Below are 11,486 nucleotides of genomic sequence, written 5' to 3'. Positions count from 1 at the left end.
TGGGGGATGTTTTCTTGGCACACTTTAGGCCCCTTAGTGCCAATTGGGCATCGTTTAAATGCCACGGCCTACCTGAGCATTGTTTCTGACCATGTCCATCCCTTTATGGCCACCATGTACCCATCCTCTGATGGCTACTTCCAGCAGGATAATGCACCATGTCACAAAGCTCGAATCATTTCAAATTGGTTTCTTGAACATGACAATGAGTTCACTGTACTGAAATGGCCCCCACAGTCACCCGATCTCAACCCAATAGAGCATCTTTGGGATGTGGTGGAACGGGAGCTTCGTGCCCTGGATGTGCATCCCACAAATCTCCATCAACTGCAAGATGCTATCCTATCAATATGGGCCAACATTTCTAAAGAATGCTTTCAGCACCTTGTTGAATCAATGCCACGTAGAATTAAGGCAGTTCTGAAGGCGAAAGGGGGTCAAACACAGTATTAGTATGGTGTTCCTAATAATCCTTTAGGTGAGTGTAAATCTCAGAGAATATCCATATTTTTTTCTAGCAAATTGTATTATGTTAATCTCTTGATTTTTTTCTCAAATATTACCCTCCCCTGGCTCAGTAAAGTTTTTATTTCTTTTTTCTACGGCTCTAATAGGCCGTTGTAAAAATGTCTCAATTCTGACCTCTCTTATTTTCTGGCTATTGTCATTCCTGGAGTTCTATTTCATTCTTCCTGACCACCAGACAGCAGTGCTTTAGCACTGGATATTTCCATTTCGCAAATGCAGGTCTAGTCGTTATACCAACAAAGTCACCTGTGACCACGTGATAACAAAGGGAGCACGCCCTAGTATAAAACCCTAACATCTTCACACAATCTGCTCCTTCCATCTTCTTGCCATTTAAGACACTAATGGCAGATCAATATAACTCGTCGCTTCTAGTCTCGTAACTTGGGGGTTTGTTTTACATCCACCAAAAGAAGCTGTTTTTTTCTCTTAAATGTCATTAGCTGATGCACACCAGTGACCTCGCCAACTTATGTACTGTTAGACAGGTAAATAAACAATACTTCTGGTTGGACATCTAACGTTAGTTAGATGTCACATTTGTAACTCATGGATGGCCAGGTTCGACAATCTTACCATACCTTGACAATTGGCAAACCATTTTTGTTTTTAAATGTGGCCTCTTTCTCGGGCTGCTGGGCATGCTCACAGCAGCATCCATCGTCATCCCTCTAGGTCTTCTTTCCTTACCTCCTCCACTTTGATCACAAAATGCACAGGGGGAGTGTCAGTGTCTTTGTTGCCAGACCTTGGAGCCTTGGAAAAACAAGATGTGTCTGACCAAGGGGGTTCCTCTGGGAGTAATCCCCTCTAGCAGAGAGGATGTGGAGGACCTTCTCGATTGAGTTAGCGTGCAGTCTGGCAGCGCAGGACCATTGAGGGCTCATGGAGTGGGCAGCAGCTCTCAAGCTCACATCTGGCACTGCAACACTTTCTCTGGGCACTGAAAGCCTGGCATGTTCTCATCTGGGCAGTCAGCACCTCTGCAGTATATCGTTAATCATCAGACACCAGGTTTCTTTGCTATGGGGGTATCAAAACTGAAACTCTCCAATTGTTTGTGCATGTGATGCTACTCACTTGTAGGTCACAAGGCCTACCTGCACCTAGTAACTTGGAGTGTGTCCACGTTCCGGGTAACCTTAAAAGTGGTCTCTGTGACCTAGGAGTCTTCATGTTCCTTTGCTTGCTATTACAGTGTCAACGCGGCTGCTCCCAACAATGTGGCAATGGGCGTCCTGTCAACAGCATCCACTCCTTTGTATGGTTTGCATGAGCTGTAACTTTCCATATAGCACAAGCTGCCAGCACTCTTTTCTGCCCTCTCCATATCAGGTTCTCTGGGCAATTTATGGCCCTAATGCTAATCTCTATTGGTGGAGACTGAGTAGTCTTTTTATAAAGTCATTTATCAGTGCCACTTTTTGTGAACTGACCAATAACAGCCTGGATGGGGCAGGACCTTAAAAAAAGTTTGGCATGCTACAGCAACCTTTCGCAATAGTGACCATGTTGTTATGCATGAATGGTTATGATTATGATGATAAATTAGTACTAGTATTCATTAATTAAAGACTAAACACCAATGTAGACCATTTGTCTTACGCAAGGATTTAATGAATGAAAACAACCCACAAAAATGAAACTGCTGTATTGTCCAACTAAAATTAATATTGTACTAGTGGTAAGCTATATAGTATACTATTATCTGAATTTGTAATGAATACAGTAATATTAGACCTAATCCTACTCAAACAGTTTTATTTGCGAAACAGTTGAATTGTTGAATAGTCTGTTGAAATGTTACAAATAGGATAGTAGACCACACCACCGTGTGAATGGGGAGTACTGGAACCAATTTTTTTCCACTTAAAGCACAGGTGATGAGGTTAGGGTTTTATACTTCTGTATGCGGCCTTCTTCCTCGCATGGTCACAGGTGACTTTGTTGGTATCGCGACTCAACCTGTGCATAAGCGAGATGGAGATAACCAGTGCTAAAGCGCAGCTGTCTTGTGGTCATCCATAATTCATAGAACCGCAGTTACATTCGTAAGTCTTGATTTCTGATGCAGCTCCAGAGCCTAAAGATAACTGTTGTTGTGGACCTGCAGGTGCTGTGTATGAGGAGTATGAAGTGCAAGGCGAGTGGTGTAGATGATGGTGACCACAGCGCTCCGCGCACAGAGAAAACCACAGCACACGACTGTGTACCGCTTTCCCCTCGTAACCAGGTCTACCATGATCCTCAGAGCAGCCAGGTACTATGTGTGTCTGTGTGTTTTTTTTGTTGTGTGTGTATGTAGCAATGTTTTTTTTTTGACCAGATGTTTATACTGGTCATACTGGACGCATCATATTCATATCTATCCCTTACTGTTTATTTATGTACACAGTACCTCTATACGTATGTACATTACTCTGCACTTGACTGATTTCTCCACTTCTAATTACATGCTAAATGGTCTTAAAACTAAAATCTAAAGATTTACGTTATGGTGACTTGCATTTTGTTCCCAAAAAGAAGGCCGACAATGTGACTGTGCGCCCCGATTTATTTTCTCCACAATATGAGTAATACAGGCTGACACACTGCAGCTCTCTGCATCACTAATGAGTCGATGAACAGGCAGTTGTGTGTGTGCATGTTTGTGTGAGAGCAGCTAATTGAAGAAGGAAAGTAAATTAACGCTCCTGTGGAGGCAATGATTAAGGAAAATTCTGAAGGCGGGAGTGAAAGATTATGAGATTTGGTTAATGTGTGTGTGTGTGTGTGTGTGTCAGAAAGAGGAGGGCAGTCAGGAAAGGAAAAAGCTTTGACTCAGTCTCTGGAACATGGGGCTTCAGAGTGTCCAATTAGGTAATTGTGTACAAGAGCAATGAGGTGCATTTGAGTGGCTCTGATGAGACTCTCGCAAAGCTCCTTCAACTGTTTCAAGGTTATTAAAACAAACCCCTCCATAAGTCAGAGTTAGAATAAATGTTAGAGTCCAAGTGCTCAATTATTGATGCATGGATCTCTGATTATTCTCACATCGTTATTTTAAGTCATGTCTCCATCTTCACGTGATCAGAAATTCCTTGAGAAGTGCACACCATTTTTTCATATTGACAATGTCAATCTAATTTTTTTTACTGGTATGTACACTGGAATTTTTAGTTAAACTGTGAGCTTTCATTTGTTCACATACATGTACACAAATCATTTAAGTTTTGTTTCAGGCATGATCTCTCTCTATCCTCCCAACCAACAAATAAGTCTTGATATGAGTTGACACAAGCAGTGGCGGCTGGTGCATTTTCTTCCAGACGGGGCTGCTATAACAAAAATCCAAAAATCCAAAGCCTTACAAAGTAGTTTTGATGCCAAAACCTAACCAAACTGTGACCAAACGTTAACCATGTGTTTGAAAGCCTCGGGTTAGGCTCAATGATAGAAATGGCCTTGTTCTACCAATTTAACCAATTTGGATAATCAGTAAAGATGTTTTTACATTTTCTTTACTTGATTTTTGCTCATTATCATGAAAGCTACATAAAAAGTCTCTTACTAAGGTTTCTTAAAATTACAAAGATCGCGCAGATCTTCTGAGAATTTTCTTATTTAGCTTTCAAAAACATGTTCTCTAACTATTCTCTGCTCTGCTGCTCTGAGGCCTCAATAAAATGTGTGTTTTTTTGAAAAATTATAGTGTTAAAATCACGTTTGGCTATTGTTAGGATCGATAATACTATTTTTATTGGTTCTTTAGCAGTACTCTTATTGTTTTTTTTCATTACTTAAAGTGTTTTTAAAAATATATATAATAAAAAATAGGCACGAACAGGATTAGTATTCAAATATTTAAATATAACTAAAACTATAACTAAAACTATATATCTGTTGTTTCTAGAGCTGCAACAGGAACAGAGTCACTATATACTGTATGCTTTGTACAGGTTTACATGTTTATACTTGCTTAAACAAGTCGCTTGTCTGAGTTGAAGTAACATTAGCGATGTTGATCTTAAACGCTGCCTAATGTGATATTGGAATAATCAGAAAAAAATGGATGTGCGACCATAAAGCAATATTTTTGTCGAAACAGATATAAACGTTTGAATGTTCTGAGCAATAACATACATCTTCTTTGTAACGTCCATGTTGTTTCCGTATTACTTAGATGCTCATAAACACACCAAAGTCAAAAGAACAATTTCCCAAGTCAGGAGATGGGACCATCCAAGGAGCATGTGAATGCAACAGGTTAGTGCTCTGAATCAGAATCAGAATCAGAAGGAGCTGTATTGCCAAGTAGTGTTTTACACATACGAGGAATTTGCTGTGGTGATAAGGTGCTACACATAGACAAACATACAGTCAACATAAATAAAGGTAGAAATATATAAATATGGAATGGAAGAACAACGTTACAGATATATATACATGTGCATTATTCTGGGTCTGTGCCGTGCAGAAGTAACGCAACGGAAGAGAATATTGTGTACATATAAATATATAAACTGACAACATGAAAATATACAACAACAAAGATCAACAATCAACAACAAATATGTCCGACGTGCCAGGTCTGTGCCCGACACGAGATGGAACAGTATTTACATGTGCAAAGACATTTGTATAATTTGCAAGGGGGAAGTGTCAGTAGGGGACCCGGGCCTTGTAAATGAGGCTAGCTGCAGACGGGAAGAAGCTGTTTTTGTGGCGAGAGGTTTTGGTCCTGATGGACCGCAGCCTCCTGCCTGAGGGGAGCGTCTGAAACAGTTTGTGTCCGGGGTGGGAGGGGTCAGCTGCAATTTTTCTTGCTCGCCTCAGAGTCCTCGAGGCGTACAGGTCCAGAAGAGAAGGAAGATTGCAGCCAATCACCTTCTCTGCAGAGCGAATGATACGCTGCAGCCTGCCCTTGTCCCTGGCAGTGGCAGCAGCGTACCAGATGGTGATGGAGGAGGTGAGGATGGACTCATTGATGGCGGTGTAGAAGTGCACCATCATTGTCTTTGGCAGGCTGAATTTCTTCAGCTGCCACAGGAAGTACATCCTCTGCTGGGCCTTCTTGGTGATGGAGGTGATGTTCAGCTCCCACTTGAGGTCCTGGGAGATGATGGTGCCCAGGAAGTCCACAGTGGTGACTGGGGAGTCACACAGGATGATGGGGAGGGTGGGGCTGTGCTCTTTCTGAAGTCCACGACCATCTCCACAGTCTTCAGAGCATTGAGCTCCAGACTGTTCTGGCTGCACCAGGTCACCAGATGGTCGATCTCCCACCTGTAGGCGGACTTATCCCACCTGAGATGAGCCCAATGAGGGTGATGTCATCCGCAAACTTCAGGAGCTTGACAGACTGGTGACTGGAGGTGCAGCTGTTGGTGTACAGGGAGAAAAGAAGGGGGGAAAGACCGGTACTGATGTGCTGGAATCAGAGACATGTTTTCCCAACTTCACGTGCTGCTTCCTGTCCATCAGGAAGTCAGTGATCCACCTGCAGGTGGAGTCAGGCATGTTCAACTGAGAGAGCTTGTCCTGCAGCAGGGCCGGGATGATGGTGTTAAAAGCAGAGCTGAAATCCACAAACAGGATCCTGGCGTAGGTTCCTGGGGAGTCCAGGTGCTGGAGGATGTAGTGAAGGGCCATGTTTACTGCATCGTCTACAGACCTGTTGGCTCTGTAGGCGAACTGCAGGGGGTCCAGGAGTGGGTCTGTAATGGATTTTAGGTGGGACAACACAAGGCGTTCAAAGGACTTCATAACCACAGAGGTCAGGGCGAGGGGTCTGTAGTCGTTTAGTCCAGTGGTCCTTGGTTTCTTGGGGACAGGGATGATAGTGGAGGCTTTGAAGCAGGCTGGCACATGGCATGACTCCAGTGAGGTATTAAAAATGTCTGTGAACACCGGAGACATTTGATCAGCACAGTGTGTCAGGGTGGATGGGGAGACAGCTGCTTTGCAGGGTTTTTGCCTCCTGAAAAGACCGTTGACTTCCCTCTCTGTGATTGAGAGAAGAGGGGAGGGGGTGGAGTTGGCCAGCTCTGAGGAGGGAGGGGAAGAAGTGGTGGACTGAGGCTGAAGCTGAGCGGAGGAGTCACGGTCCAATTGACTCTCAAAGCGGCAGTAGAACTGGTTCAGCTCATTTGCCAGGCGAGAATTGTTTATGGAGTGGAGGACTTAGGGTTTATAGTTTATAGCTACAGAGTGAAGCATCTTGTACAAAATCTTTGTTGGGAGTTGCACACGCACAGTTCCCAGGTAAGGACTACTAGCCAATCAGAAGCAGAGAAGAGCGGTCGTAAGAAACAAGGTAGTGTAATCCAAATCAAAGCCGCTGCAGACTGCGACCGTAACCAAGCAGATGGTATAAGTTACTCAGAAGTCCACAACCACACAACATCATTGTTCCACCTCTTACCACAAACCACTGCAAAACCACCATATTTCAACTCAATTTTACATAAAAACTGGCCGAACTATTTGAACGTTTGCTCAGTAGTTTTCACATCAGATGTAACATTAGCATTATACTGTAGCTGTGTTAGCCAACGTTTACAACAACTCCGCACTTGAACAGTCTATGAAGTTACATTGCTGTGTTTATTTTAAATATAATTCACAAACAATAAAGCATACTTACAGGTTGTGATTGTGAATTTCCAGGCCCAAACAGAGTCGGAGATGCATCGTCTTTTAGGACTAAACGTTGAACTGTTGCCGGTGTTCTGACGATCTATGCTGCCTTGCCGAAAAATGCTACAAATCGCAAATAGACTCGACTCTACTCGGCCCTGCTCCGTTTTCCATTGCAGATAGAACCCACAGATAGTACGTAGCTTGTCGTCATAGCGACGCCACACACAACTGCCGTGACGTAATGTTCAATGCGACACACACACCAGGGATCCACACAGCTTTCTCTTTCTTAAGTTAAAACTTTCCACATTACTCAGAATGTAAAGACAGATAAGCGGTATGAAAACCTTCCAGTTGTGTTTTCCTCTGCCGATGTTGCTGCAGCGGTCTGTGTGACGGCGGGAGCAGAGGGCTCTGTGAGCGGGCGGCTGGCCGGCCTCACACGCTCCTCCCGCGGGTTGGCACAGGCTTCCCCCTCAGCCACTTGCGGAGCTCCTCAACTCCGAAAATATTCAATCACATTTTTGTTCCGCCATCACTTCTCATAAAACTGTCAATATTCGAAATCTGCACAGCTGATTTCTCACCTCAAAACTTCTCAGAAGTGGATTTAGTGATGAAATTCCATACGAAAACTGTAAAATATAAAACTTTCTGTTGCTGGCCTTTGTATGGTGCACGCAATGATGATGCAGTGAATAGTGTATATTCTCTCTGACCAACCAGTCTGTTGTGTTTTCATGTTACATTTTAGTATCCCTCAGCTCGCTTGGAACCTCGATGGAGGTGAGGTGATACGAAAAAAAGTACCTGGAAGCAGGTACAAGTACAACATTTCTACAATGTAAAACCAAACAAAGGCGAGTCGAGCCAAAGGGCCTCTGCTCAGACTAGCTTGGTTTGAGGGCGTGCCTGACCCCGCTAGCCGCTTGTGATGTCGCGAGTAAAGGAGGTGAAGGGCTGGACTAGAAACAAGCTCTTTTCAAGCAGTTCAGAGCAGAGCTTTCTGTGGGAGATGGGAACTCCCTTTGGGCAGGACTTTGGGCTTTTTCACTTTGGAAACCTGTTACATGCACAAAAAAGATATATAACTCAATAAAGTAGAGGAAAAAAGCCAAAAAGCATAATACCACCTCTTTAACTGCCAGATATTTCAATTGAAGATGCACAATATACATCTATACAATATAGGCCTATTATTATTATTATTATTATTATTATTATTATTATTATTATTACTGTAAATGTCAGCCATGATAAGAAGGAAGAACATTAGAAAGGGTTGCTTGATGAGCAGTGGAGGAGAAGAGGTATAACATTATAATAATTTAACAGAAAGATAATTTGACAGTCAGGTCATGGCATAAAATAATGTATAATATCAAAGTTCACCACAGTGTATTATACGGTCAGTGCTCAATACAAAGCCCAAAGGTCAACCACCGACGAATGAGTCCTCATCTCAGTTCAAATCAGAGTCCAGGGCTGAGTTCAGCGGCAACAATACGTAGCAAAACGTTAATTCCAACAGAAACGGTGGTGCCTTGAACACACCGTTGTGTACGCAAGTGTGCTGATTTTTACTGCCTTTTTAACACTGCTGTGTTTACAAACTGTGTTTCACAGCTGATTGGGTAACACGTCTTTGTAGCCCTTTCCACAGCATTCCACAATGTTCCACAATGTTGCACAACGTTTCGAGAAAACATTCGTTCTGATCAATCAGAAAATGTTGCAGGTGCAACAGGTGCAAAATGTTTTGAGATTGAACTCGCCTCAGAAGTCAACTCAAACTAGGCCGACAAAAATAAAAACAAGTGACGCCTCTCGCGTCTAATTAACAAACATTGATTCTCTGACAACACTGGAGTTGCCTCTTGCTGGTAAAGCAGTGCACTAGCTGTCATGGACTGCACCCTGCACACAAAGGGAGTGGGGGAAAAGGTCAAAACAGAAATTGAAAATTCTAGTTGCATAACTAACGCATAAGAGTTAAGCCTTTATTGTTTTGGTGAAACCTGGTGTTACCATGAAAAGAGCAAGTACAGTTTAAAACACCGGTCAGAGTTTGCATTAGTATGTAATATTCATATATTAGTATTAGTAAGGTTTGCATTAGTAGTAACTTAATACAGCTCTGACACAGTGCAATGAGATTAAACAGTAAACAGTGAGGCAGATATCAAGATTTTATATCGAGATAAAATGACTATGGATTGCTGCATCATTTTTTGTGAAGCCCTCCTGTGTGATGGCAATTTAAATCCAGTGCAGGAATGGTGGACCCCACTTACAATGAACACTTTTATAAATACGAGTTATATATTTACTGAATGTAAGTACATTTAATGGCTGTTGCACAAAAAATGCCAACAGTAAATATATAAATGGGGTTTAATTTAATCAAAATCTTAAGGATAATAACTTTAACTTTATTTGCTCTGTATTTTATTGTGTTTTTTTTTTAAATAATATGTTGACTTAATTGTTGACGTACATCTTGCACATAATGTAATTTAACTTAAATATGTATTGTAACTGATGTAACTCATATCTTTAAACCCAAACCATGATCTTTACCTAAACCTAACCAAGTAGTTTTGGCAGCTAAGCCTAATCAAACTGTGACGTTTTACAACGTTAATGGGTTCATTAATATGCGAGATTAGCGGCAGACAGATACATACACAAACCTACTACCGCACTACCACACTGTTGCAAAAAGAGCTTCTAATAGACTTGTTATTATTAAGCTTTTATGCCAAATCATATTGTTTCCTTGTGGCTTGTTTGCACAAGAACTGGTCCGCAGTCCAGAAGTTGGAAACCTCTGCTTTAAACATTGAACATGTGAACTCATCCAAGTAACTAGAGGTGAATTACCTTTCTTCTCTTTCTGCTTTCTGTTTCTACCTTTCCCTCCTTTTTTAAAATCATCCCATGGTTTTGTTGTCTTCATTCTTTCTTTCTTTCCCCTCTTCCACAACTCTGGCCCTCTTCATCCTCCCTCTGAAGATATCTCATCACCCTCCAGGCTCACCTACCTCTCACACAGCAGCAGACCTGCACTGCTCCACCCCTACATGCCTGTCTCCATCCACTTGCCCAGGAATCAGACCCACTACTATGGCGACCTCCAAAGCAGCCTCCATAGTACCCTCTATGGTAACCCGGGCTGAACTTCCTACCATCACTGCGCTGACTACGCCCTCCTCCTCTTTATCCATTACTCCACCGGAACTGTAGCCAATGGACAATGAATGTCAGGTGTGTCAAGTGATACAAGAAGCTGAGGAGGAAAAACATGAAATGAGAATATACATGTGAAAGCAGAGGGGTTGGATTATCTGATCAATATGGCATGGCTTTTCTGCTGTTGTATTAAAAATATCTATTTGTTGGTCTATTTTCTGATACACACACATGAAAACCCATTCTAAATGCATTGCAATATTGACGCTTCGCATTGGTGAAACAACCTCATTAATACTTTTCCCGTCTTGATGTTTATCTGTACATGCATCTCTCAGCTGTTTACCAATTTGTGTTTCCATCCAGCCATGTAACATAAGTGCCTTTTCAATCAGCAATCATCATGGCTCCTGAATGGACACAGAAATATTTTTATGTGTTCCTTCTCTCGTTTTCTTAACAGGGAGACTTCTTCTTCAAAGTAAAAGACCCATAGAGTTATCTTAAAAGGGAACTGGGGCTGGTCACATAACACATAAGAATGTACAGTATATACATTTCAGTATCAATAAAGCCATTAAGGATCTACTTTATGCCAGGGGATAGGATTTCCTGCAGGTACCCAATGTCATAGTTTTATTTAGGTAAATCAGGCACCACAGGGTACATTTTTGCAACCACACTTTGTGATTAGATGAAAGGTGTTTGCCTATTTCAGCTTTAATCAAACAGCTAAACATCACAACACACTACTTCAGTGTCAACTTTTTTCTCTATTGTAGTAAAACAATGCATTTTTCCATTTCAAAGTCCCACTAACTTCTGCTGTCTTTACTTCATTTTAATAATTAAATTATGATGAATGACGTTGACATCTGTACGTCTTTGTGATACATTTTGTATACTGTTTGTATTTTCTGAACATGGTTTGCTTGCTGATTGTCAGCTTTTCAGTCACAGGAAATGCTTTGACACAGGAAATGACTCTTTACCTGCTCAGTGTCATTCTGCAAACATGTAGCCAGCATTGAACACCTCTGACCTCTCTGTATAAATGCCTCTTAGTTTGCATCTTTGTGTATTTGCGTGTCATGTACATACGCTTGTGGCTGTTTTGCACGTATGTAGGTAGATATTTTGTCTCT

General features: G+C 41.9%; 1 protein-coding gene across 1 annotated transcript in view; it reads left to right on the top strand.

The window, feature by feature from the left end:
• Positions 1-10,837, top strand: part of LOC123970443 (somatostatin-like receptor F_48D10.1) — a 16,771-nt gene extending 5,934 nt beyond the window's left edge. Inside the window, exons 4-6 of the mRNA XM_046048488.1 lie at positions 2,642-2,788; positions 10,165-10,314; positions 10,805-10,837. Of these exons, the coding sequence (XP_045904444.1) occupies positions 2,642-2,788; positions 10,165-10,314; positions 10,805-10,837 (330 nt within the window). The remainder of the gene's footprint in view (positions 1-2,641; positions 2,789-10,164; positions 10,315-10,804) is intronic.
• Positions 10,838-11,486: the final 649 nt, after the last annotated feature.

The sequence above is a fragment of the Micropterus dolomieu genome, linkage group LG04 (genome assembly GCF_021292245.1).
Source record: "Micropterus dolomieu isolate WLL.071019.BEF.003 ecotype Adirondacks linkage group LG04, ASM2129224v1, whole genome shotgun sequence".
NCBI classification, from domain to species: Eukaryota; Metazoa; Chordata; class Actinopteri; order Centrarchiformes; family Centrarchidae; genus Micropterus; species Micropterus dolomieu.
The sequence above is the reverse complement of the archived record's forward strand: the minus strand, read 5'-3'. Positions and strand labels throughout refer to the sequence as shown.